We start from the raw sequence: 27,516 nt of genomic DNA on the forward strand, positions 1-27,516 counted from the left end.
TTAGCCTTGTTGTGCAAGTTCTCTGGAGCTTGTGCAGAGGCAGCAGCTTTTGCCAGAGGGGAACTGGAATCCCCTGGTTGGGCCTGGGTTCTCCTGAGGTTTTTTTTCTCGATTAGAGTTTTGGGTTCCTCGCCACCGTTTGCATACTGTTTTTGCACTATCTGCCTGACCGGGGGGGCTGCTTTAGAATCTTAAAGTTTTACTTAATTAATATTGCATATAGGAATTTATAGTCTGTTATATTTGACCTGTGCTTCTCTCTCCTTTATCCTAAATGTGTGCTCTCACTGAGCGTGTGTGTGTGTGTGCGTACTTGTCTGTGTACGTACGTGTGTGTGTGTGTGTGTGTGTGTGTGTTGTGTGTGTGTGCGTGCGCATCCGTGTGTGTGTGTGTGTGTCTCTATGTCTATGTGTGTTAGTACGTGTGCATATTGTGTGTGTGGAGTGTTTTGTATGTGGGTATGTCTGTCTTCTGTGTTTTCAACCTTTTCTTGTTTTTGCAGGTACAACTTTAATTATTTTGCTTATAGTCAATATGTCTCATGTACAGCTGCTTTGTAACAATGAAAATTGTAAAAGCGCTTTATAAATAAAGTTGAGTTGAGTTGAGTTGAGTAAACTTTCTGAAATATGCACAAATGTGTTTTTACTGTCAGACTACTCTACAAGAAGTGTATTAAAAACGTACTTTGATTAAGTTTAGTTACATACCTGGCCAGTTTTGCTAACAAAAATGTATTTTTTTATATTGTAATATGTTAAAAATATATTGTAGTTATTTATATGTACATTTAATTGTACTTTTCAACTGCTTTTTTTTTTAATCTAAAGAACTTTTGTCTTCTTTTATCTGAATGTTCTATATGAAATCATTAAGCCAAAAATGCAAAACTACTAGACATTTCCATAACAAGATTCTGAGGTTTCTGACGCGGATGTTTCTCCTCAACTTCATTCAGTTCATCACTTTCATTTTTGCAAATCTAAAATGAAACAAAAAATATATGTTTTGGATTTTTATATCACTCCCATGGCCATGACCATAAAACATAACAAAATCTTTGATACATGATATTCCATAAGGAATGTATGACTCCTAGGACCTAAAATTACAAATTATTATTACAAATTGTATTAATAACAAAAGTGTGTCACACTGGATTCACTTTATAAGTACTTTTGAACGAAATATGCAACCTTTACTTGCAGGTTTATAGGAACTATTCCTGTATTTTTTTTGTGAACGGCTTCACTGAACATCTCTGTGTGCTATGGTGGAACAGATCTGCAAAATAAATAAATATTTTCACATAAATAACTTCAAGCATATTTTAAGCATATTAAATACTCTGATATGTCCCATATCAGAGTATGTTCCTATAATGAAGTAAGAACGAATGAATGAAGAAATACTTAAATGCAAAGAGGAGCTGTACTATAATAACAAAAACAATGCATACTTTTAGGGCAAAGTAAATCTATGAGGCAATAAAAAAATGAATACATGAATAAACGATGACAAAATGTGTAATTTGGGCCAAACTATCCCTTTAAATATTCATATTCATGTTCTTCTACTGATACCTTTGTTAGAATGGAGTATAAAAAGATATCCTTAACATAAAATGATTCTCTTTAATATAAAACAAATATTTATTTATAAACATATTTATTTGTCTTCCCTGAATGGTTTTATTCATGGTCTCACAATGAATTTCATGGTTAAACTAGAGTTACTATAATGCAAAATGGTAAATTTGTTATTACTGTGGTTTTACTAGGCTTCAAATACCACAGTTCAACTATAGTAATAAAGCCATGGTTCATTTCCACAAGGTGTAAACGTGTAAAAATTACATTTTTTACAAAATATTTGAATACTTTAACCATAAATTTCAAATATGGTGAAGATTCTTTTCACATAACTACATACTGTATAGGCATAACAATTCATGTGGATTCAGTTAGTTCACGTGCAGATTAACTGATCAAAAATTTGGAAAATATTCTTTATTAATATAGTACCTTGAACACTTCTGGTAAATTTACCAAAAACTTTTATTATTTACTGATATACACAACACATGATTAAAGAGGGATACATAGTCCAGTATTCATTGACATATTAAATATTATTGATGTGTATTTTGTACTATAAACAAACCTGTTTTTACTGTCAGACTATACAGACTAGTGTATTTTAAAAACGTTCTATGATTATTAGTTTAGTTACATACCTGACCAGTTTTGCTATCCTCTTTAATAAAGTACAAAATGTTTTTTTATATTGTAATAGGTTAAAAGGGTATTGTATGTAATTACATATGTACTTTTCATTGTTTTTCATATGTACAGTGAGGGAAATAAGTATTTGATCCCCTGCTGATTTTGTAAGTTTGCCTACTTACAAACAAATGAAGGGTCTATAATTTTTATGGTGGGTTTATTTTAACTGATAGACACAGAATATTTAAAAAAATCAGGGGAAAAAAATGTTATATAAGGTTATAAATTGATTTGCATTTCAGTCGGTGAAATAAGTATTTGATCCCCAAGCAAAACATAACTTTGTACTTTGTGGAGAAACCCTTGTTGGCAAGCACAGAGGTCAGACATTTCTGATAGTTGGTCACCAGGTTTGCACATGTGTCCGGATACATTTAGTCCACTCCTCTGTCAATCTTTAAGGTTTCTTGGCTGTCGCTCAGCAAATTGGAGTTTTAGCCTCCTTCACAGAGGTTCTATAGGACTAGGGTCTAGAGACTGGCTAGGACATTTAATGTGCTTCTCCTTAAGCCACTATTTGGTTGTCTTGGCAATATGTTTTGCGTCTTTGTCATGTTAAAGGCTCATCCATGACCCATCTTCAGTGACCTAGTTAAGGGGAGGAGGTTCTCGTCCAAGATTTTACGGTACATGGGCCCGTCCCTCAGCCCCTCAATGCGGTGAAGTCATCCTGTATACCTGTAGCAGAGAAAAAGCCCTGAAGCAGAATGTTTCCAACACTGTGCTTCTCTGTAGACATGATGTTCTTGGGCTCATAGTCAGCATTTCTCTCCCTCCAAACACAGGAGTCCATTTTGGTCTCACAGCAGTGCCAGCACTTTCGCCAAAGCCTTTTCTGAATCATTTTTATGTTCATTGTCAAACTTAAGACGAGCCAGGCGGGCCTTCTTGGGCAGGAGGACCTTGCGGGTGCTTCAGGATTTCAGTCTACTGTGGCATAGCGTGTTACCAATGTTTTGCTTGCTAACTGTGTTCCCAACTGTCTTGAAATCATTAACAGGCTTCTTCCGTGTAGTTCTGGGCTGATCTTTAACATTTCTCATGATCATCTTTACCCCATTGGGGAAATATTGCAGGGAGCTCCAGAACAAGGGCATTTGATAGTTATTTTGTATATCTTCTATTTCCAAATAATCCCACCAACAGTTGTCTCCTTCTCACCAAGCTTCTGTCTGTAGCCTAGTCAAGGTTTGTGCAGGTCTCCAATCTTGTCGCTGACATCCTTTAAAACCTATTTGGTCTGGACCATGGTGTTGGAGAGGTTGAACTGGAAGATACAGATTCTGTTGGCAGGCATCTTTTATATACATAACAAGCTGATTTAGGAGTACTTTCTTAAAGTGACAGGACTAATCTGTGGTCCATATAGGCACATAACCAATCTGTGGAGCCAGAATTCTTGCTAGTTGGTAGGGGATCAAATACTTATTTCACTGACTGAAATGCAAATCAATTTATAACCTTTATATAACATTTTTTCCCCTGATTTTTTTTAATATTCTGTGTCTATCAGTTAAAATAAACCCACCATAAAAATTATAGACCCTTCATTTGTTTGTAAGTAGGCAAACTTACAAAATCAGCAGGGGATCAAATACTTATTTCCCTCACTGTACTTTTTTTTTAGTCTACTGCAATTTTCACCATACTACATTCTTAAAAAAAGTGCTACAAAACATGCTTCACAGAGATGCCATAGCACCACCATTTTTAGCTCCCTAAAAACTATTCACCTAAAGGTTCTTATAAGACCCATGTCTTTATTAAGATTACTTTTTTTAAATCTGAAGGATCTTTCTCTACTACAAAGAATCTGAAAGATATTTTTGGATGCTGAAAGTTCTATATGCAGTCATTAAGCCAAAAACAAAATTCTTCTCCGGCATTGTGAAGCAACGTCCTTCTCTGAATAGTTTGAATATGAATATGCAAAAAGTAACAACATTTTAATTTGAGGTTTCCCTACTATATTTGAAACATGCCATTCAACATAATTCAACATTTAGCCAACTATGGGCGCTCTCCAGTGTGAATTCTTTTGTGGTCCTCAAAATGACTTTTGTGTTTGAAACTCTTTCCACACTGAGAACATGTGAACGGGCGCTCTCCGGTGTGAATTCTCATGTGCTCCACAAAATTACATTTGCGTTTGAAACTCTTTCCACACTGAGAACATGTGTATGGGCGCTCTTCAGAGTGAATTGTCATGTGCTTCTCAAGCGTTGATTTGTTTACGAAACCCTTTCCACACTGAGGACACGTGTACCGGCGCTCCCCAGTGTGAATTCTCATGTGGTCCACAAAATTACATTTGTGTTTAAAACTCTTTCCACACTGAGGACATGTGTACGGGCGCTCTCCGGTGTGAATTCTTATGTGAACCTCAAAATGACTTCTGCGTTTAAAACTCTTTCCACACTGAGGACATGTGTACGGGCGCTCTCCGGAGTGAATTCTCATGTGCCCCTCAAAATGACTTCTGCGTTTAAAACTCTTTCCACACTGAGGACATGTGAATGGGCGCTCTCCGGTGTGAATTCTTATGTGAACCTCAAAATGACTTCTGCGTCTAAAACTCTTCCCACACTGAGGACATGTGTACGGGCGCTCTCCGGTGTGAACTCTTGTGTGCTCCTCAAGATGACTTTTGCATTCAAAACACTTTCTACACTGAGGGCAGGTGAAAGCCATTCGATTCTGAGGTTTCTGACCCTGATGTTTCTCTTCAACTTCATTCAGTTCATCACTTTCATCGTTTAACATATCTAAAATGAAACAAAAAATGTTAATGTTTCACTCCCACAACCATGAAAATAATAAAATCTACATAAAACTCCTATGACCTAAAATTTTACAAATAAAATTTAATGAAAAAATAATAAGGCATTTTATCAATGCCTTATTTATTATATTATATTATTATATTTACTTTTATTTTATAATTTAATCATTATTGAAAAATCACGAATAGACACCAACCTATTTGTATCTCAATATCTTCATGTTTCATTCTGCAGGGGTCTGGATCAATCATGTCTTCAACGCTCATTTTAGATTTTGTTTTCAACTATGTCACACTGGATTTGGTATACTGGTACTTTTGAATGAAGTGGTCCGTTACTAGTGAATGGCTTCACTGAATGTCGCTGTGTGGATCGCCGGGTGGAACAGATCTGCAAAATAAATAAATACAATTTCACATTAACAACTTATTAACTTTTAAAAAAAGTGATTTTAAAATATTAATTAGGACACACAGTATGCAAATTGGGCATGCAAACAGTATGCAAAACTCTGATCCTGCATCTCAATTTGGATTCTACCAGTCTTACATATTATTGGAAATTATAAGGAGTATGTCCCAAATCATAGTATGTTGAAGGAATACCGTTTCCTTGTCGCCACTCATTTCTAATTCCTAATTTCTAATTTTACGAAAAATCAATCGTTGTCTGGCCATTCTGGATTTTGTTATTTTGTTACTATATCTGTTGTTTGCCTACAGCATATGTTAGGGTGTTTGGACCCAGAAACAGTACATTACCTTCAATATATGATGCGTGACGTAAGGCTTAAAGGAGTCATATGACGCGATTTTGTGTTTTCCTGTATCTTTGGTGTGTTACAAGTTGTTCATGCATATATTAGACATGTAAAATTGCTCAAATTTAAGTCTCAAACCAAAAGAGATGTTTTATTTAAAAGCGGAGGCTCATCCAAACCTGCCGTTTAAACACACCCCCACATTTCTACGTCAGTTCGTGAGAAGCATTGAAGAATACCGCCCAAAATGTATACGCAAATGTAACGGAGGCCAGCTAGTGAAGAGCTGTGCAGTGTATAAAGCCTCACTCCCCGACCAACAGAGACGCTCTAGCGACAGACGCTAGAGACTGCGGTCTTTAGCCTCCTCGATAGAGCGCCCATCTCCCATCCGGACCGACGCCGCTTCGAGGCCCGCGCAGAGCGGGGCGAGTAGGACCGGTTACATTGGTGCCGTGACCCGGATGGGAGTGAGGTTTAGGGGGTTGAGTGTAACGGAGGCCAGCTAGTGAAGAGCTGTGCAGTATGTAAACCTCACTCCCCGACCAACAGAGACGCTAGAGACTGCGGTCTTTAGCCTCCTCGTTAGAGCACCCGTCTCCCATCCGGACCGACGCCGGTTCGAGGCCCGCGCGGGGCGAGTAGGACCGGTTACACAAATAAAGAAGGCATGTCTATTCCCGCTGTAGTGTTGTTGCTGCCGCCATGTCGTGGAGACGCTGTGTGTTTCATTACAAATGAAAAACTACTTACTTGGGTCTTTCAAACGAGGACACAATTAGAAAGCGGTGGTTACACTTTATTTACAACACTGTTCCAAAACAGCACAACTCCAAAATGCAGCTCATTAACACCTGGTGAAAGCCAATATAGTCATTATATTCAGTAACTATGTCCCCGCTGGATGCAACAAGTGCCTCGTTATAATGTTTTATTGATTTTGTTGCAGTGTCAAAGGCAGCTCAAGAAGTTAGCTATAGTTAGCTAATGGTTAAACCTAATAGTTTTTCAAAATAAAACCTTAAAAAAATCTCATTTATCATTCCCATCAAAAACAATATCTATACAGACAGCCAGAAACAAATGTTTTACATTTTCAAAACAACGTGTGGTCAATATCAATTACAAATCAAATCTGTCGAAAGTTCCGTAAATTACTGCTGGAGAACTGTTTGCAAGCATGGCGTCACTCGAGAGGCGGGGTTACGTGTAATTTAGTGCCTTTTTACTTTTTTCCATTTAATGTATTTTCGTCTGAGGCCGTTTCGCATGACGCCTTTTGTCTGAGGCCGTTTCAACCGATGCCCGATTGGGCGAGAGCTTAGCAGTGGCGTAACTTTGTTTTGAAAAGTGGTGGGGACAAAAGCAAATACTTTAATAAATTGTTTCTGTCTCGTTGGGAATATTTATCATATATAGTGGGCGGTCCGCACATTGTATAGGCTAATTATAAGTTTGTAAACATTCGGGATGCGCGCGCATCTTGGTTCCAGAAAAACACGGAAGAGATAGCCTTTATAACGACTAGAGCATTACACGGATACGGTATATAAAATAGTTAGACATAGAAGATTATAGAAAACCTCACGTGAAATAAAAGAAAAACAGATCCGGATGATTTCGTCAGTCCAGCGTGTGTTTAGCTTAAAATGGCATATTCAATGACGGTATTCCATAGGAAATAATACCATCATTTTTGCCATTCCTATTCTGACATTCAACAACACAAAAACACGTTTTTTGTAGGAATTGTCTCCTCCGTTTCACTCATTGCTTCTTTGTTTCCACTGTTTTTCTGTAACCAGCATGCGTGCGCAGCTGGCAGTGACGTAACCGTGACGTCGACTCCAAATTGGTCTATACTCCGCTTTTTGACTCCAGCAGCTCATGTGGTTCCCAACCTGTCATTTGGGGAAGGTCACTTGGCTGTTGCGGTGCATCACACTTAAAAACAGTTTATTCCTATGACTAAAAATATCACTTGTTCGTTGGTTTACGCGTTTTTGTGCTTGGACACTGGATGCACAAGCAAATTTCTTCCACAAATTGGTGGGGACATATGTCCCACCCGCAAATTACGCCTATGGAGCTTAGTCCTGGCGCCGTTTTTGAACCGATGCAGTTTTATCTGATATGTGACGTTTAAGTGACGCTGAGGTCTGAGGGACATCCTACAGCATACGTATTTTTGTAGGTGCTCAGTCAACCCTCAAGCACCCACGGTAAATTTTAGAAGGAAGTGAGACCAAATAAAGAAAACATGCTGTCATTTCATTCACTTACCAGCGAGTGTGTTCTGTGAAGCAATCAAATGAATGGGCGTCTGCGCAATGTTTGGAACTATCCAAGTATGGGTGGCTGCAGGACAGGTCTTCTTCTTCTATTGATGTTAATGGCAGTTGTGCAAAACCAGCTTAAGGCGCATATTCCGCCACCTACTGGGATGAAGTATGAGGCGATGATATCCAGGGAGATAGTATTACTCAATGCTACCGGATCACAGACTGGAATACGAATATATCCAATGGAATTCAATATAACACTGAATTCAGTTGATGACCAATATGATGATTGTACAGAGAACACGATGCACCAAGTGGAGACACATAGGGCTACTTAAATTAAGAAATCTCTGCTAACATTTCTGGCTTTGGAAAAGCTTGGAGAGATGATGAAAAGCGAATACTCTGAACCCCAAGATAACTTGAAAAGGAACCATTGTTATTTTGTGTACACCGAGGATGTTGACTTTACATGCAAAACGAAGCAGCGTGTTTGGCTGGTGCTCTCATCTATTTGTACGAGAGAATATTGCATATTATAATGACAGTACACTACATTTAAGTAGAAAGCTTCCTGTTCTCCACAAATCATTTGTCAAATGAACCAAATTTCTGTTTTGAATAAAAAAGATTTGCGTTATGTAAGGGCAGTGCCGAGGTGTTCACATCAAACAGGCACCACACCCTAGAAAACAAAGAACTTCATCCAATACAATGAAGTACCCTATAGAGTTAACATCTCCATCTCAATGAATCAGCAGCACACCGCAATGAATAAAAACAGCGAACTCACATCTTCACATCTGTACTCTTCTCCCCCACTCAGCTCAGATCACACTAAAGCACACCTATAAACAGTGTATGAGAAATTACACAATTTATGTGAACAAAGAATTTAAATACTCATGTTTGGTATCATTTTAAATGTCTCAGTGTAATTGGTACGATGCACTGAAAAAAATAACATTTAGAATTTACTTAATAAAATCCTCGTAACAATTTGCACGACATAATATATGCTGCTATAATTCAAGTACAACTTACTAACCAGAATAAAGTAAATTCTACTCATTAAATACATTTTGTTTTTATTAAAATATCAAACAAAAAAAATTACGCTGAACAAAATCATGTGTCTAACTCAAACTTCACGGATCACTTATTTTCATATTGAAATATACTATTTTCTTACAACATAGATGATCAAGTAAGAAGAGACTGATGGTCTCTGTACTGGCATTAGCACAGTTACTGCTCAATAAGTGAAATATCACACTTCATGATTTATATCATGCCTCCCTCAGCCAAGGCACAAGCAGCGCTCTTCTGAACAACGGTAACAACTTAAAAAACCCAAACTTAAAAAATAATACCAAAACTCAAAGATAAATCAACACAAAACACGAACAAGTCTTTCTTTTTACTGAAAAAAAATTAAAATGACAGGTAATCTGGAAGATTAATCTTCTAATGCAGTCAGATACAAAGCGTGCTGGGAACTACAGATCAACTGCCAAGGTAGTTACAGTATATCTACAAAAATGATGTATGTAGTCTCAACACAAAATAAATAAGTAAACTTAATTTGACCAATTTAAATTGGTTTAACATAATAAAATTGAGTTGGATTTACTTAATAATTTGTTCAATTAAAATTACTCAAACAAAATAATTAAAATCTAAACAACCAAAATTAGTCGATTTTAGTCCCAAGATTTTTGACGTTATTTTAACTCGATTTTTTGTTAAAAACAGAAACATAATTATATGAAGTATATTATATTACATAAGGATATTTTAATCATTTCTTTTCATAAAATCTACTAAGGCACATAATCATTTTTTCAGTGTGGTTTTATCCCACAACAGTAGAGCAGATCACAATAAAGGTTTGAGTGAATATTCTGTTCACTGTTGAGAGTGCATGTCCATCATCCATCCCAAATGAATGGAGTGGGCCTTGTAATTTAAAAATAAAATCCAAACCAAACCTGTTTACCTTTTTCATACACATTCCTGGTCGTTTGTGCATGATTCAATGGTATTCTTACGAAAAGGTTTTGCCATCTTAATCTTTTATCTAAATAAAATAACTGCCTATTATCTTTTCAACTGGCATCACAGTTCCTCCCGTCCACGCTACACATTTCACAAATCAGTCAATTGCCAATGAATACAAAAGACCCACCCTACATTGAACATTTGCAAACATCACAACACTTGACACATCCGCCCGTCAAACCTTATTTTATGGCTTTTGTTATGCAGGTTATGAATGTGTTTCCAAGATTAGCCAGTGTAATCGACTAACATTAAATTGTTGACTACACTTATTGTTCACTACTCTCTCTCAATTTTAAGATTCTTTGGATAAAAAAATAATAAATGTAACCTATATACATGTTAAAAATCAATGTTAAATTCTTCAAACTGATCCAGACTTTTTTATTTCACTTAAAAATGTACTACGTCCCATCAGCCACAGATACTTGCACCTACGGTTTAAAGCAGTGGTTCCCAACCTGGGGTCCGCGACCCCCTTAGGGGGGCGCCAGAGTTCACATGAGGGGCGCGGGACCTGACATGCTTTGAGGTTAAATAAAGCTGCATAAATGTTCCACTAATCATTTTAAATAAAAATATTTTTGTATGTTTTAAAAAAATCACGTGCTTATAATGCCAAGATAATGCAGTCAAAAATAGTTATATCTTGTATAAAATAATTATTTCAATTTTTCCGGCTCCATCGGCAGACATTCACACGGGGATTTGCGGTAGCCGGAAGCACTGTCATTGGCTGTTCTCGCTATGAGACTCACATGTCCTCTGTCAGGCGTCAACGTTCGTGTTAACATAGAAATCGAAAGGAAAAATAGCAGAGAAACGTAACTGCGGTGATTCTTCGTCAGAAATAAAGGAAAAAGTTTAGACGCTATGACAAAACCTACGTAAATTTAGGTTTAATTGAAGGACAAGACAAGTCTCGGCCAGAATGTGTGTTCTGTGGTGAAAAATTGGTAAACGACAGCATGAAACCAAGCAAAATGAAAAGACACCTTGTAAAAATAAGCAGTAATTGACAGTAGCCTACATCTCTTCATGCAAGTACAGCAATGTTAATGTTTAACAGTTCTTTCATAACGTTCAGTATACTCTGTATGTTTATACAATAACCTGAAAATAGACTGAAATAAACTGAAAATTTATTTGAGTATTCAAGTAAAAATGTCATTAAAATCTTTTATATTACTCATATTTAACCATTTAATTTAATTTATTATTCAATTATTTCATTTAATTTATTTATATTTACTATCTATATATGTGTGTTTGAGAAGCAATTATGTGTGTATACACACACACACATATATGAGGGTTGGGGGGCTCCGATTGTCATATATGTACGTGGGGGCCCCAAGGAAAAAAGGTTGGGAACCACTGGTTTAAAGCATCAGTTATGATGACTCTACAGTGAATGAACTTTGAGACCATAAAAAGCGAGCTATCAGGATGATCTTGTGTTCAGTGGAATGTGAACATACAATTACTGCTGCCGTTTCTTTGTTGTTAAAATTTAAACCATTAAACAGATGAATGATAAAACCAGTGCTCGAATTGAAGGGGGCTGGGGGTTCCGGGACCCCCGTAAGGCATTAGGGACTCCCCATAAGAAGTAAAAAATAGACTTAGGGGGTTCCTCAGATATTTTTATTTGAGTAAAAAATTATAATGACAAATGTGATTAAATTCATGCAATGGATATGGTCATTTTTGTGAATTAAATATTTACAATAATTTATATTAAGTTTGTTTATGGGCTAGTTCTCATGTCTCTTTAAATTTTAAACGCCCCGCCCCACGTCTAAAGACCGCTAAGCGCAGGACATCGTTGACATGACTGCTTGATTGGCGTCGCTCCGGTGGAGCGTAATGGAGAATAATAAACCTCCACTCGCAGTCTTCGCACTCGTCTACTTGGACGTACACTACTGTTCAAAAGTCCTTTCTGTTCACCAAGCCTGCATTGATTTGATCCAAAATACAGTAAAAGAAGCCTGTTCTTTTATGTAAGCCTGTTTTTAATAAATAGTATATAGTTATGCATATCATGATCAAATATATTGTGTATTTTGTATAAATTGTATATTGCGAGACTAACCCCCACCCCCACCAAAAAAAAGTCTTATGGAGGGGACCCCCCAAAAGACTTGATTCAATTCGAGCACTGGATAAAACCCTGAAGAACACATTTGTCTTGTTCACAGTCTCTCATCCTAGTAAAAACCTCAGCATCTTTGACTCAAGTAGCAACGTATGCACAATTATTTTTAGTCCGTTATACCTAGAATGTTTAGTCTTATCTGTTTCCTTTAACAATTCCTCAGCAAATGTTTTCTCACAGAGATAATGCACATATCGTGTAAGTATATGCACTGTATGAGGAAACCCTAATGAGCTCTGTTTGCCTCAGTTAGAAATATAAACGCCACAGCAAGCATCACTAAGGCATTAAAGTGATGAAAAATCATTAACTCACCCTCTTGTCATTTCAAACCTGTATGACTTTCTTTCTTCCCCAGAACACAGAAGAAGATATTTTAAAGAATGTTGTTAACCGGCACCCATTCACTTGCATTGGTGTTGTGTCCATACAATAGAAGTAAATGGGTGTTCCGTTCAGTTACCAACTTTCTTGAAAATATTTTGTGTTTTGCGGAAGAAAGTCATACAGGTTTGAAATGACAAGAGTAAATGATGACAGAATTTTCATGTTTGGGTGAACTATATCTTTAAAGTATTGACATGGTACATGTTTCCCTATAGTGCACATCGTTGCATTGGTTACAGCAATGTTGTCTGGAGAGCAATGTTTTGATAGTGCCACAGTGATTACACTTTAGTGTAAAAAAAATAAGAAAGTCTTACACTAAGTGAAGTTATCAGTTATCCAGTTTTACAAATGGGTTCTCCAACAAGTGACGATATTTTTCATAGTTGTCCATCAAGTGTTTTGGTGCATACATATGCTCTTTGGGATCTGTAGGTGGATAGTCTGGTAATGACCCATCAAACCAACCGCCTGTCTGTATCAACTTTTTAATAAAATTTAACTGGAGTTTCTCGCCGTAATCACCCCAGCGTGGAAAGTCTCCGTTCTGGGCTGATACAAGTTTGTAATAAATCCCTTCTGGTTTGAAGCACCACGAACAGTGCCATCCAGCATAATGAACTGGGCTCCCGATGGCCCACGGCATAAGAATGTTTCCAGTGGAATTCTCATATTCCCGAAATCCCGGCATCGTATAATACGTCCGGCGTCGAAGAAGAATCCCATCGTTCCTGTAAACCTTAGTGAGCATGGCCACCGTGCAGCACGATAAGATGTTCAGCGTACCAAACTGTTTCCGGTAAAATCCATAGAGCGATTTCCGCATGTGGATCCCGACCGGCTCTGTCCAGCCGTCGTACAGTTTGAGGAACAGGATTCCCTCTCGTGCGGGAATTTCATCCGCGTCATCTATGACGAAAACATCGTCTACTTTTGCGCCCTGAATACGCAACATTCCGTTTTTGGTCAAATACGTGCGCAGGTAATCATCTGCGATCCAGCCGTCCAGGCGGCCGCCACTTGGAAAATGGTCCAGGAAAATGTAAAGGATTTTGTGCTTAATATAATCAAACGTTCCGTTTTGGAGCTGCTGCTGGAAGTAAAGAGGCCTCTGGTCACCATAAGCGGTAAAATTGGATTCGCAAACTAAAAACACGTCCACGACGTCAGCGAGTTCGTGGAATCGAGCGTGTAGCAGGTCAAACTCATGGTTGATGTTGATGGCGTTGATGACTCGACGTGGAGTTGCTCTGGGTGTTAATTTCGTCTTGGTTGGGAGGTTTGAATGTTGGACGATTGTAGGTACGCCGCAGTGAGGGCCGTGCCAGCCTTGGCGACAAGTGCATTGATCCGCGTTCCTCCTCGTCTTGACTGTGACGTTGTCCTCTTCGTGATGATGAAGTAAGACGCGCTGCGATGCAGATTCAGCCATTTTAGTCCCCTCGCGGAAACACGTTGCTCCGGATTTTGTGCGGACGAAAAAGGGTGTGTGATCGTCTTGGAGAACAAATCTTTGTTCGTGAAGTTTTTCCGTTGAAAAAATGGAATCTGATTGGATCACGCTAGATTCAAGAAAGCCCTATTTGGAGAAAAATGTATTAATAAACTCAGTTTGGATTCCTAACTTATATTTTAAAGACCACCTTACATTCTGAGAAGAATCCACCAACTCAAAAGAAATACCTTTTCAATTTAAAGTAGTCTATAATTTACGGTAATACAGTTTTAAACCATAATTTTGTTTAAATAACGTCACTTGTTGAATTGCATTTTAAAGCGCTGACTTCTGCATCATTACCTTTAAGTGGTGCTTGTAGAAGTCAATATCCGGCACGTTCCAGAAGAAACTGCTGACCATCTTTAGGCTCTTTAGGTGTGAGGATGGGGAGGAAAACTCTTGCAGCAGTGGAATATTGTGCAAAGCTTTGTAGTAATGTTGGAAGGAAATGACACAAAGCCCCAGTATGCACAACAGGAAGCACTTAATTTTTTTTATTCTCATCCTGTAACAGCAAAAAAAACAAGTTAGCTAAATTACACAGGTTGAGATACAGCCAAAACAAATTCTTCAGGAAAGACTGAAACTTCAATGCTTGGTTAAAATTATTTTCAAGATTTAAAACCATTTAAGTTCATTAGAACTAATAAAAATGATTTTCATAGAGATTTTGATTAACCAATAATTATCATTTAATCCCAAACCCAGGTATATGATGGATTCTGTTTCATCTTAAAGGGACAGTTCATCCTCACGTCATTCAAAACCTGTGTAAATCAGTGGAATACAAAGGAAGATATTTTTCAGAAAATGTTTTTGTGTCCATACAGAAGTCAATGAGGGTCAGTGTTGTTAGGGCACCAACATTCTTTAAAAATATATTTTGTGTTTGAAATGTTTGAAATGACATGGATGAGTAAAATCACTTTCATTTTTAGGTAAGCTAAGTGAGCGAGGGCATCTTTTAAAACATCTGCAGAATGACTTGTGTATGTTGCAACATTAGCGTGACTTTTAAAAGCAGTTCAATGCTCAACTTCCTGAGTGTTGTCAGCTCAAAATACAGCCACAAAACCCACAGTGTGATTAAACTGTAAAAGGCATGTTCACAACCTCTCCACAAACATACGACAAGACAAAATTTAAACAGCTCTATTGTTGAAGCATATTAAACAAGATCTCTCCATTTAAAATGTAAAGTCAATGACACTAGTATCAGTTAAAAGCAATTGCACAAATACCTCAGAAAAGTGAAGTGGTTAATCATCGCTGCAAAATCAGAAAAGTGATGAAATGCTAGGAATGTCATTCGCTTCCATTTGCTTGGTTTGAAACGTATATACACATAATAACATTGATGCATTTTAGGCGTAGCTAAAAAGTATAAGTATCCAAAAGATGCTACTGTACACTGAAAATGTCTAATAGAGATAAAAAAATAATAGTGTCACAAATAGGAATTTGTTATGTTGCTGGGTTGCTGTAACGTGGTTATCACCATTGCGTATTCGATTCATATTCAACTAGAGATATTTATATGTATATAGAACTGTGCTTGTGTCTCACAGTATTAAGTCACATTTGTAGCGTGAGTGCATGCTCGCCTGTTAAACATTAACATGCAACAGCATGTTATTCACAACTCTTTACCTTAGTATCACTTGGGTTGTTCATCTCCACTAGACACTTGTATCAACACGATTTAGTGTAACATTCTATATTTACACTGCTCATCTTAAATCCTGACAAAACAAGAGTCAACAGATATGTGCCTTCCATATAACACACACACACACACACACACAAAACCTAACACTATCCCTGTACTGTATGCTTGATTCTGTCAAACGTAGCATTTAGTTGTATAACACTGCGTGACAATGTTTCCTACCTGGTTTTGTCATGGGCTCATGTTTTGTCTAGTAAAATCATTTTGAGTGGTGATTTTATTGGGTTGTTTTGCATCGCTCTAAGCCCCGGGTAGATTCAGTCATTCAAAAGTGAATCATTTCGCTAAATCAACAAACTGGAATTCACATTACATTCACGGAAGGCGACATGCAGGTAGGGGCTTGCATCTGTTGATATGGTTTGATCCCAATGCATGTGTTGAAACAAAGAATGACTGCGACAGCTTAAGGCCTTGCTATGATCTACTTGCACTGGGTAAGTGTCTTCTTTTTCGGATGGAAAACATAAGGCGGCTTGTAAGGGTGTGATCCCCACATTGTCCACAACAATACTTTTGAAGCCCCTTCCTCACAGTTCCTACCCAATATAGTATTCTAAAACTGCACAGATGTATATTTGTTATAATAAAAACTTCACAAAGGGCAATACATATCTTTGTTTGTTTGTTTATTTATAAAGCGCAAAAACTGTTGTTGTCCAATGTGCTGTACAAAGATAAAAAGATATACAAAAATACACATCCAACATGTCTCTACTATACATCCAATATACTGTATATCTAATACACATTCAATGCAGGTATATTCAATGCAATCTCAGCCTCCAGAATTATTAAAAGCCTGAGTTAATAGATACGTTTTTAACAAGAATTTAAAACTAGAAATGTTCCAATGTTAACCGGCAGCAGGTTCCACAGTTTTGGAGCCGAAAAAGCGCCATCGCCCTTCAGTTTTGATCTAGATCTGGGAACTGTTAGTAGTAACTGATCAGAAGACCTCGAAGACCTAACCGATGTATGACGTTTCACTAGCGCATCAAGATATGTTGGTGCCCGACCATTTAAGGATTTAAAAACAATCAGTAAAAGTTTGTATTCTATACGGAAACGATCTGGCAACCATTGAAGAGAGTCAGTGTGATGTGCTCTTGCTTGGGTGTACCTGTTGGCAGCCTAGCCGCTGCATTCTGCACAGCCTGTAAACGCGCCAAGGCTGTCTGGCTAACTCCAATATATACAGTATTACAGTAATCTGTAATGGAATTTCCAGGCTCTCACCTCACTCCGCTCAAAGTCCCCAGAGTTCCAATCACCCGCACCTGCAGCTTGTCACCGGCCTCATCAGTCACAGTCACCGTCTCAGCCGGTCCCATGGTCTCACCGGCTCCCTACTCTGGTCTTGCGGAAGTGTGTAACAGATTCATTCTCCAGTGCACCCTCTATTTACAGCACACCAGAGATGTTCACAAGTCTTTCAGCTAGAGTCTGAGTCAAGTCTGGAGTCTTTATCGCTAGAGTCCGAGTCAAGTCTCAAGTCATTTCATGCCTTATTGAAAAAAAGTCTCATACTCAAAAATCCTATTTAAATGGAGTTTTCCTACCTGTTTCCCTGGTTTACCAGCTAAACTCAGCTCTACAGTTCCTGTTTGTGCCACTTCCATCGAAAGTCCCCCAGATAAACTCTCAATTCAGATGCCAGATGGTTATAAGGACTTCCAAGAAATCTTCTGTCCGACCTGGGCGACCCAGCTATCACCCCACCGATCATGGGACTGTGCCATCGATCTCAAGGAGGGTGAGCCGGTGCCCATAGGCAATAGTCCATTTTTTGGTTTCAACGCCATCAATTTTTTGGTTTCAACATCTCACGAGGTGGCAGCTGTACGGACTTGGCCCACTCCTGGTACCATCAAAGACCTTCAACAGTTCTTAGACTTCGCAAACTTCTACAGACGATTCATTCAGAACTTCAGCTCCATTGTCACCCCTCTTACAAACCTGTTGAAGGTAAACCCAAATTCCTGTCCTGGTCTCCCTTGGCCACAGAAGCTTTCAACTCATTGAAGAATTTCTCCAACGCACCGCTTCTCCATCATCCTGACCCTTCTAAGCCCATCATTGTGGAGGTATATGCCTCGTCCACAAGGGTAGGAGCGGTGTTGTCTCAGCGGCAGGGGATTCCTCCCACACTCCATCCATGTGCCTTCTACTCCCAGAAGCTCACCCCGGCAGAAAGGAACTATGACGTCGGAGACCGGGAGTTATTGGCTGTTAAACTGGCATTGGAAGAGTGGAGGCATTGGCTAGAGGGGTGCAGTCACCCGTTTCTCATTCTCACGGATCACAAGAATCTCCAGTACCTCAGAGACGCAAAACGCCTAAACCCACGTCAAGCCAGATGGGCCATGTTTTTTACACGTTTCCAGTTTCAGACTTCCTATCGACCTGGGTCGAAGAACTCCCATGCAGACCCTCTTTACAGAATGCACAGCCCACCAGATGAAGAACCTTCCTCCGAGCCAGTACTCCCCGAGTCGTTGTTCGTATGTACCGTCCACTGATCTCAAGAAGATGCCACTACCGCAGCCAATACTCCTCAAACTCATCCGCCGGGGTGTCCACCAACTCACCTGTATGTACAATTACCTCAACGTAACCAAATGATGCTCTCCTTCCACCATTCTCTGGGCACTTGGCCACCCGGGGGCCAATGAAACCCTCTGATCATTCTGGTGGTCATTGATAGATTCTCAAAGTCTTGTCGTCTCATTCCCTTCAAGGGATTGCCCACACCCATAGAAACGGCGGAGCTCCTTTTCTAATTCGTCTTCAGATACTTTGTCATACCAGAAGACGTTGTATCGGACCATATCCCCTGGTCAGGGGAACCGTCTGAGGTACCTTCCATAAACCACTGGTTCCAGGAGAGCGAGAGGGTCTCGGACTCGGCACATCACCATCTGCAGAGAGCCATACGAAGACACAAGATCAGCACAGATATCCGGCGGAAGGAGACACCGCAGTTTCATCCTGGGCAAAAAGTATGACTCTCCACCAGAGATCTCTGGATGAGGCTTCCGTCGAGAAAGTTAAGTCCCAGATTCGTTGGTCCCTTTCCCATAGTCCATCAAATGAATCCAGTCACTTACCTTCTTAAGCTCCCTGCCAGTTACCGAATTCATCCAGCATTCCATGTGTCATAACTCAAGCCTTATCACTCACCCCAGTCTGATCTCTCCACAGAGCCTGGCCCGTCAGAAGAGCCCCCTCCATGATATCCTTGACTCCCGTCGACATGGTGGACGTCTCGAGTACTTGGTCGACTGGGAGGGGTATGGCCCGGAGGAGAGATCTTGGGTACCCCGTGATGAAATCTTGGACCCAGAGCTCCTCATCAGGTTTCACCAGGAGCATCCCAGACGGCCTGCTCTGCGAGGCAGGGGCAGACCACCACCAGAAAATGTAAAGCCATCCAGCTTCTTATATCCTTTAGGCCAGGAATCTTCAACTTAAATTGCTTGAGGTCCAGTTAACGAACCCTCCTTACCAGCCGAGGTCCGGACAAATAAATACCTAAAAACATGAATTGATGGTTTTTGGCAGACCAAAGAAATAAACATGTCTTTTCATATCTATACGACAGCATAACAATGTCTTACAACAATATAATGAAGGAAAATATGCAAAATGCCATAATCTCTAAACCTGCACTGAACATACATTCATTTCAACATCAACAACTTTAAAAGAAAACTAAAGTGTTGTTTTTGCTGAACTGAGATTAACAAATAGCAGCATCAGGCAGGTTTCATAAATCAGTGACAGATGACAGAAATGCTGAAACCCAGGGGTATTTGGTTCCATTGCAGAAGAATTTAGTATTTAAACCAGTTAATCAGGTCCTTCAGAATTCTTTGAACAGATCAGATAATTGTGTTTGGACCGGAGCTAAACTTAGCTAAAACCTGTTGTTATAGAGTTAAATGTTCATTGTGTATGCCAGTGGTTCTCAAATGGGGATCCGTGGCCCCCTGGGGGACCCAAGATGGATCCAGGGTCCACAGATCCTGTGGCATTTTATGAAATATAGAAATTTATCATAAATGTTATGTAATCAAACCAAAGGAATTGATGTTCCAGCATTGTCTAATTGAATCTGTTTTTGGTTTAATTAAAATTCTAAGTTTAAGATTGTAAGTCTTTATTTGGGGGGACCGCAAAGCGATGCACCCAACACAAAGGGGGCCTTACAACGAAAAAGTTTGAGAACCACTGGTGTAGGCTACTGTCACAAAACAAAAGTTGCGGTTATCTTTTGAGACTAATACACCTGAGGGAAAAATTATGACACCACTCCAAAACTATTTTCAGTTTTTCTAAAATGTATTTTTTATAGGTACTTGTCTAAGTAAAACGATTATTTTTGTTTCATTCTGTGAACTAGTGAAAATATTTCATCACCTTAATTATAAAGTTTTATCTGATATTTTTGTCAAGATTGATTCATTCACATATTCTTATTTACATTGTGATGTTTTTTTCTTTGCATTGTGTACATTTTGGGCTTTTTTAAAGAAAACAAATAGGTTTTATCTACAAAGTCAATTGGAATGCAAAACTGTTAAGCTTGTTATCTCAAAAAGGCTCAGAATGCAGATATTCATTTTCTTCTAAATTCCGTAACACAGTAAACAAAGTAAGTCGGATCAACCTTGTGTTGCTTATTATTGCAGACAGGTTTCACAAGTCAGTGACAGATACTCAAACAATAGGAAATCATAATAGCAAATCCTAAATGATAATCTAGCTACAGTAATTATGATTTATGAATTAAAGTGTGGGATGTCTTACAATGTCTTACAACAATATACACTGCGTTCCAAATTATTATGCAAATTGGATTTAAGTGTCGTAAACATTTAATTTTATATTGTTCAATTAAACTTATGGATGGTATTGTGTCTCAGTGCTCTTTGGATCACTGAAATCAATCTCAGACACCTGTGATAAGTAGTTTGCCAGGTGAGCCCAATTAAAGGAAAACTACTTAAGAAGGACGTTCCACATTATTAAGCAGGCCACAGGTTTCAAGCAATATGGGAAAGAAAAAGGATCTGTCTGCTGCCGAAAAGCGTCAAATAGTGCAATGTCTTGGACAAGGTATGAAAACATTAGATATTTCACGAAAACTTAAGCGAGATCATCGTAATGTGAAGAAATTTGTGGCTGATTCAGAGCACAGAAGGGTTCGTGCAGATAAAGGCAGAATGAGGAAGGTTTCTTCCAGACAAATTCATCGGATTAAGAGAGCAGCTGCAAAAATGCCATTGCAAAGCAGCAAACAGGTATTGGAAGCTGCTGGTGCCTCGGGAGTCCCGAAAACCTCAAGGTGTAGGATCCTCCAGATGCTTGCAGTTGTGCATAAACCTACTATTCGGCCACCCCTAACCAATGCTCACAAGCAGAAACGGTTGCAGTGGGCCCACACATACATGAAGACTAATTTTCAAACAGTCTTGTTTACTGATGAGTGCCGTGCAACCCTGGATGGTCCAGATGGATGGAGTAGTGGATGGTTGGAGGATGGCCACCATGTCCCAACAAAGCTGCGACGTCAGCAAGGAGGTGGCGGAGTCATGTTTTGGGCTGGAATCATGGGGAGACAGCTGGTGGGCCCCTTTAGGGTCCCTGAAGGTGTGAAAATGAACTCTGCAAGGTATGTAGAGTTTCTGACTGAGCACTTTCTTCCATGGTACAAAAAGAAGAACCATGCCTTCCGTAGCAAAATCATCTTCATGCATGACAATGCACCATCTCATGCTGCAAAGAATACCTCTGTGTCATTAGCTGCTATGGGCATAAAAGGAGAGAAACTCATGGTGTGGCCACCATCCTCCCCTGACCTCAACCCTATTGAGAACCTTTGGAGCATCCTCAAGCGAAAGATCTATGATGGTGGGAGGCAGTTAGCATCAAAACAGCAGCTCTGGGAGGCTATTCTGACATCCTGCAAAGAAATTCAATCAGAAACTATCCAAAAACTCACAAGTTCAATGGATGCAAGAATTGTGAAGGTGATATCAAAGAAGGGGTCCTATGTTAACATGTAACTTGCCCTGTTAGGATGTTTTTGATTGAAATAGCTTTTGATTTCAGTAAATATGTCCTCCTAATGCTGCAAAATTCAACAAATGACCATTTTCAGTTTTTTACAACCTATGAAATGTTTTCAAACTCTGTTGTGCATAATAATTTGGAACAGTGCATTTTGAGTTTTTCATTTTTTAAATAAATACTGTTGTCAGTGGGAGGTTTGTTCAATAAAATTCCAAATGTACCCTAACTGTTGATTACTTGAAAATTATACTGACTGTCATTTGCATCGACAAATTAGGAAAACCAGAGAAAGATATCATTTGCATAATAATTTGGAACCCAGTGTAATGAAGGAAAATATGCAAAATGCCATAATCTCTAAATCTGCACTGAACATACATTCATTTCAACATCAACAACTTTAAAAGAAAACTAAAGTGCTGTTTCTGCTGAACTGAGATTATCAAATAGCAGCATCAAGTTGTGACTGATCATCCTCTGATAACATTTCAGCTCTTCTGGTGGCTGTTGCAGCTGAAAGGGGGGCTTGTTTAATATTTTCTTTTAGTTCATGTCTTTATTTTCCTTCTAAAAGTGTTTCACAAACAGCCTCCATGCACTCTTTTACTAATTCCCCATCAGCAAAGGGATTGGTATGTTTTCCTAAGATCCACTGTATCTTAGTGAACATTCATATGCTCGTTGTTGGGCGGTAAGTGAGTGAGGGAGGACCCGTGTAGATCGCTCCTTCTGGGCTTTGAGCTAATATGTTTTCCGTCCCCTTACCTCGGACTGTGGCGGGTAAGTTTTTTCAAAGTGTCTATGTCTAATTTCATAATGCCGTTTAAGGTTTCCACTTTTGACAACCGCAACAGACTCTGAGCAAATGAGACAAACCTGTCTCGCTATGTAGTGCCCTAAAACCTGATCGAATTTTTTTTATGGTTTAGTTGTCTTTATTTAGTTGTTTAAGCTTGTCTAATTCTAAATAATTTTATGTTGACACTCTTGTTGGCCTCTGCCCGAAAGTTGAGAGTCATACACATCTGCCTATTCGACTTTTCCTGAAATGACATGACGTTTGAAATGCTGAAACCCAGGGGTATTTGGTTCCATTGCAGAAGAATTTAGTATTTAAACCAGTTAATCAAGTCCTTCAGAATTCTTTGAACAGATCAGATAATTGTGTTTGGACCGGAGCTAAACTTAGCTAAAACCTGTTGTTATAGAGTTAAATGTTCATTGTGTATGCCAGTGGTTCTCAAATGGGGATCCGTGGCCCCCTGGGGGACCCAAGATGGATCCAGGGTCCACAGATCCTGTGGCATTTTATGAAATATAGAAATATATCATAAATGTTATGTAATCAAACCAAAAGAATTGATGTTCCAGCATTGTCTAATTGAATCTGTTTTTGGTTTAATTAAAATTCTAAGTTTAAGATTGTAAGTCTTTATTTGGGGGGACCGCAAAGCGATGCACCCAACACAAAGGGGGCCTTACAACGAAAAAGTTTGAGAACCACTGGTGTAGGCTACTGTCACAAAACAAAAGTTGCGGTTATCTTTTGAGACTAATACACCTGAGGGAAAAATTATGACACCACTCCAAAACTATTTTCAGTTTTTCTAAAATGTATTTTTTATAGGTACTTGTCTAAGTAAAACGATTATTTTTGTTTCATTCTGTGAACTAGTGAAAATATTTCATCACCTTAATTATAAAGTTATATCTGATATTTTTGTCAAGATTGATTCATTCACATATTCTTATTTACATTGTGATGTTTTTTTCTTTGCATTGTGTACATTTTGGGCTTTTTTAAAGAAAACAAATAGGTTTTATCTACAAAGTCAATTGGAATGCAAAAATGTTAAGCTTGTTATCTCAAAAAGGCTCAGAATGCAGATATTCATTTTCTTCTAAATTCCGTAACACAGTAAACAAAGTAAGTCGGATCAACCTTGTGTTGCTTATTATTGCAGACAGGTTTCACAAGTCAGTGACAGATACTCAAACAATAGGAAATCATAATAGCAAATCCTAAATGATAATCTAGCTACAGTAATTATGATTTATGAATTAAAGTGTGGGATGTTTTACAATGTCTTACAACAATATAATGAAGGAAAATATGCAAAATGCCATAATCTCTAAATCTGCACTGAACATACATTCATTTCAACATCAACAACTTTAAAAGAAAACTAAAGTGTTGTTTTTGCTGAACTGAGATTAACAAATAGCAGCATCAGGCAGGTTTCATAAATCAGTGACAGATACTCAAACAATAGCAAATCCTAATAATCTAGCTACAGTAATTATGATTTATGAATTGAAGTGTGGGGTGTGACCTGTGTTTGTTCAGGCTCGTTCTATGTTAGTTTTAACTGCAGTCCTTTAAAACAGAAACAGCATTTGTTTCTTTAAAAGCTTCAAGCCGTCCACACATTATGATTTTTTTGTGCAAACTAGTAAACCGGGTGATACAAACAGTTAAAGTCCCTCATTGCTGTTATACTAAATATCAAGGCTTTTTATCGCTTGACCAGTTCAATTAAAGGATCATCATCTTCCACTTATTCCGTTGTTTTCACTTCCTCTCTGACAATGTGCATAAATGCATGTGTGTGTTCATGTGTGTGTGTGTGTGTGTGTGTGTGTGCGTGCGCGTGTGTGTGTGCGTGTGTGTGTGTGTGTGCGCGTTTTCTCCGAGGGCACCTATGCCTGAAGCACAATGGTTCCTTCTTTTCTCCAAGGCTCTTTCAATTCTCAAATGTCAATGTTTTTTCAGTTTGTACAAAAGCTCTGTTCTCCTGGTTTGGGAACACACACACACACACACACACACACAGACTCAGCACACCCGCAATCCTGTGCTGTCGTGCACTGTAGCACTGTGCCGTTTATCCCAAAACCTTACACACTCACCTGTGTGAAGAGAAGAGTTGCATCCTAACGACCTCATACTTGAAGATCACAAACTCTACTAATAACAGCCAAGAGTATTCGCTTGTACTTTCAGGTGTTTCCCATGTTTAATCGCATTTTTGAAATGGTCTGGTTTTGAGTGGTCAGAGCATCCGACGATTAAAGCCAGAAAAATACTCAAGCACACAGGTGCAAAAGCTTGCATGCAGAACTGTGTCATGTTGTACTTTAGAAACTGTTATGCAAATATAATGGTAACAAACCTCAGTGAAATAGAAAAAGAGGAAGCGAGCTGGTTTCTTGCTTTGTGGGAACCAGGAAACACAATAGAGAGGACTCTGATGAAGCATATGACAGATGTGCAAGATGAAAGTAAAAAGGGTCATAAGGAAATACAGTGATTAAAGCGATTAAAGCACAAATACACCGGTCAGTCTGAAGTTTTGAATAACAGATCCCTTTTAGCATACAGGTTAAAATAATAGATCACAAAATACATATAATATCTAGAAACATCTAGAAATTATTATTTGAAATGAAACTTTGGAACAATCTCTTAATTTTGTATATGTGTGCTGCCAGGCTGGATCGGTGATTTTTCACAGTCTGTTATGACTTTTATCACCACTGCGTGCTCGGGTGAAACATTGCAGGTTACTCCACAAATTCAGTCCTTGTGCTGCGATTAATGCTGTTTCATAAGCTCTCTTTGTGCAAGCATGTAAAGTTTATAACTGCACTTAAGTATCCTTTTGTGGACTGGAGCTGACCGTGAAAATCAAGTCAATTAAATGACACTCTCGTGAAGTACAACACACAACATTCCACTCCTCACATGTCATTAAATACCACACCCACCCCAATCTCTTGGGTGGATGTACTGTGCATAACATTAGGGAAATCAGGGCAGAAGATATTTTACATTCAAAGAATCATGTCATTTTATAAGAATTCTTTTGCATTTTGCAGGGTTGTTGTGGTTAAGGCAGTACTTCTTTTTACTGAGGGACTGGTCAATGTGATGTTTTTGGACTCTTCAATTTTAACTGTGGGACAACATGCTGTAATGTATAATCTGGAAAGCTATCGGATAGATCATCTTTGTAAAAGTAAATCATTACATCTAAATCTTCTTTGACGCTCATATCCCCCTTTCAGCTCGGCTACTGTCAACTGTTCAGCTAATACCTGCTTAATACCTGCTTGACCGTTTGACAGCAGTCAACACACCAATCTGTAATAGAAGACCTTGATAGGCTGGTTCAGGTGTGTGTGAACAGAGGGCATGGCCCTATAATAATGGAACTGTACAGACCCGACATAAACACGTCTTTATGTTATTTAGACCAAAAAAACTGTTCCTTTGGATCAAGCGGTAGAGCTACAGTAACAAAATTGTGGGTTTGATTCCAGAAAAACACATGATTAAGAATGTACACATTCACCCTGTTATCTTTGGAGACAAGCATCTAGTAAATGCATGCACAGATATGATGTAAAATATGATTTTCTTCCTGCGTAAACAGCCTACATAACAACCAAGTGTAAATAATACGAAACAATATGACCCAAAACGTGACCGATCATATACAACTTTTGCTACTGAGCGTTGCTTGTTTCACGTCATTTTTTCCATATTAACAGACTTTATATAGTACTCCAATAAACCCATTTAACAAGTAAAAATAGAGTAAGAATTACCCATGAATACTGCTGGGCACACAGAAGGAATCTCTTTACGTTAACCACACAGTTAAAAAGAAGCGTAAAGGGATGACAGCTTGACGCTGCTGCTGAGGGTCTTACCTGGCGGACAGGTGTGACCACCCCACTGCCTCTGCATGTATCGGTCAGTAAGCTCTTCGCATGGTTTAGATTCAATTTCTGCCGTTTCTGCACTCGACACACTTGAGCAGGAACTAACTACGCGCACACGCGCACACGTGCGCGCTCTCAACCTCAGAGAGCGATGATTGTGAATCAAGACCACAATGCGCATAACTTTTTTATAATGCGACGCCCACTCTCTGTTTTATTCTCTCTATCCCCGCGTCTCAGTCATATTTCCTTCAAGTTAGTGTGCTTTGCAAGCGTGACAAATAACTGTAATGCTACGATACTCCGCGGTGCGTATCGTTAAATGTTTGCCTGGTTGGCTTAACCAATTGCGTTCTTGTGCTGCAAATATTGCACAACACCTAGATAGCTGATTCCAGATCTGCCTCAGCGGTCCAATAGCGTCTGGCTGCAGACGAGATGCACTCTCAGACACATGCACTCTCAGCCTCACATGCGCACTCAGACACATGCACTCTCAGCCGCGCATGCGCACTCGGACACATGCACTGTCAGACAGATGTTTGTTTTAGGTACACGCATAGGCCACTTGTAAGTATTTTTATTCATTTCGTACAAGATGAAGTTGAAGTAAAAGTGTTGTTTTTAATGATCAGGTAAATGTTATTGAAAACGATCCTGATATTTAACGTTATCCTATATATCTCGCAGGCACAGGCCCCTCGACGTTGTTAGAGGGAGCCCTTACGAAAATTGACCATGGTTTTACTACAGTTAAAACCAA

General features: G+C 38.9%; 2 protein-coding genes across 2 annotated transcripts; both read right to left on the minus strand.

Moving 5' to 3' along the window:
* Positions 1–2,507: 2,507 nt before the first annotated feature.
* Positions 2,508–8,215, minus strand: LOC130562142 (gastrula zinc finger protein XlCGF7.1-like). Its single transcript, XM_057347013.1, has 3 exons — positions 8,113–8,215; positions 5,266–5,459; positions 2,508–5,051 (listed from the first exon to the last, which is right to left on the minus strand). The coding sequence occupies exons 2-3, from the start codon at positions 5,333–5,335 to the stop codon at positions 4,297–4,299; spliced, it is 825 nt and encodes a 274-aa protein (XP_057202996.1). The 5' UTR covers positions 5,336–5,459; positions 8,113–8,215; the 3' UTR covers positions 2,508–4,296.
* Positions 8,216–9,516: 1,301 nt separating this feature from the next.
* mgat3a (beta-1,4-mannosyl-glycoprotein 4-beta-N-acetylglucosaminyltransferase a) lies at positions 9,517–27,153 on the minus strand. The gene is made up of 3 exons (XM_057346427.1): positions 26,742–27,153; positions 14,519–14,723; positions 9,517–14,299 (listed from the first exon to the last, which is right to left on the minus strand). The coding sequence occupies exons 2-3, from the start codon at positions 14,720–14,722 to the stop codon at positions 13,052–13,054; spliced, it is 1,452 nt and encodes a 483-aa protein (XP_057202410.1). The 5' UTR covers position 14,723; positions 26,742–27,153; the 3' UTR covers positions 9,517–13,051.
* Between the last annotated feature and the right edge of the window lie 363 nt (positions 27,154–27,516).

The sequence above is a fragment of the Triplophysa rosa genome, linkage group LG11 (genome assembly GCF_024868665.1).
Source record: "Triplophysa rosa linkage group LG11, Trosa_1v2, whole genome shotgun sequence".
NCBI classification, from domain to species: domain Eukaryota; kingdom Metazoa; phylum Chordata; class Actinopteri; order Cypriniformes; family Nemacheilidae; genus Triplophysa; species Triplophysa rosa.

What these genes read in the sequence shown, in the direction of transcription:
- LOC130562142 (XM_057347013.1), bottom strand. Translation starts at nt 5,335, where the DNA reads ATGAGCGTTGAAGACATGATTGATCCAGACCCCTGCAGAATGAAACAT. An exon ending in AGATATTGAGATACAAATAG is followed by an intron (nt 5,052 to 5,265) that starts GTTGGTGTCTAT and finishes GTTTCATTTTAG; the next exon opens with ATATGTTAAACGATGAAAGT.
- mgat3a (XM_057346427.1), bottom strand. Translation starts at nt 14,722, where the DNA reads ATGAGAATAAAAAAAATTAAGTGCTTCCTGTTGTGCATACTGGGGCTT. An exon ending in TCTACAAGCACCACTTAAAG is followed by an intron (nt 14,300 to 14,518) that starts GTAATGATGCAG and finishes TTCTCCAAATAG; the next exon opens with GGCTTTCTTGAATCTAGCGT.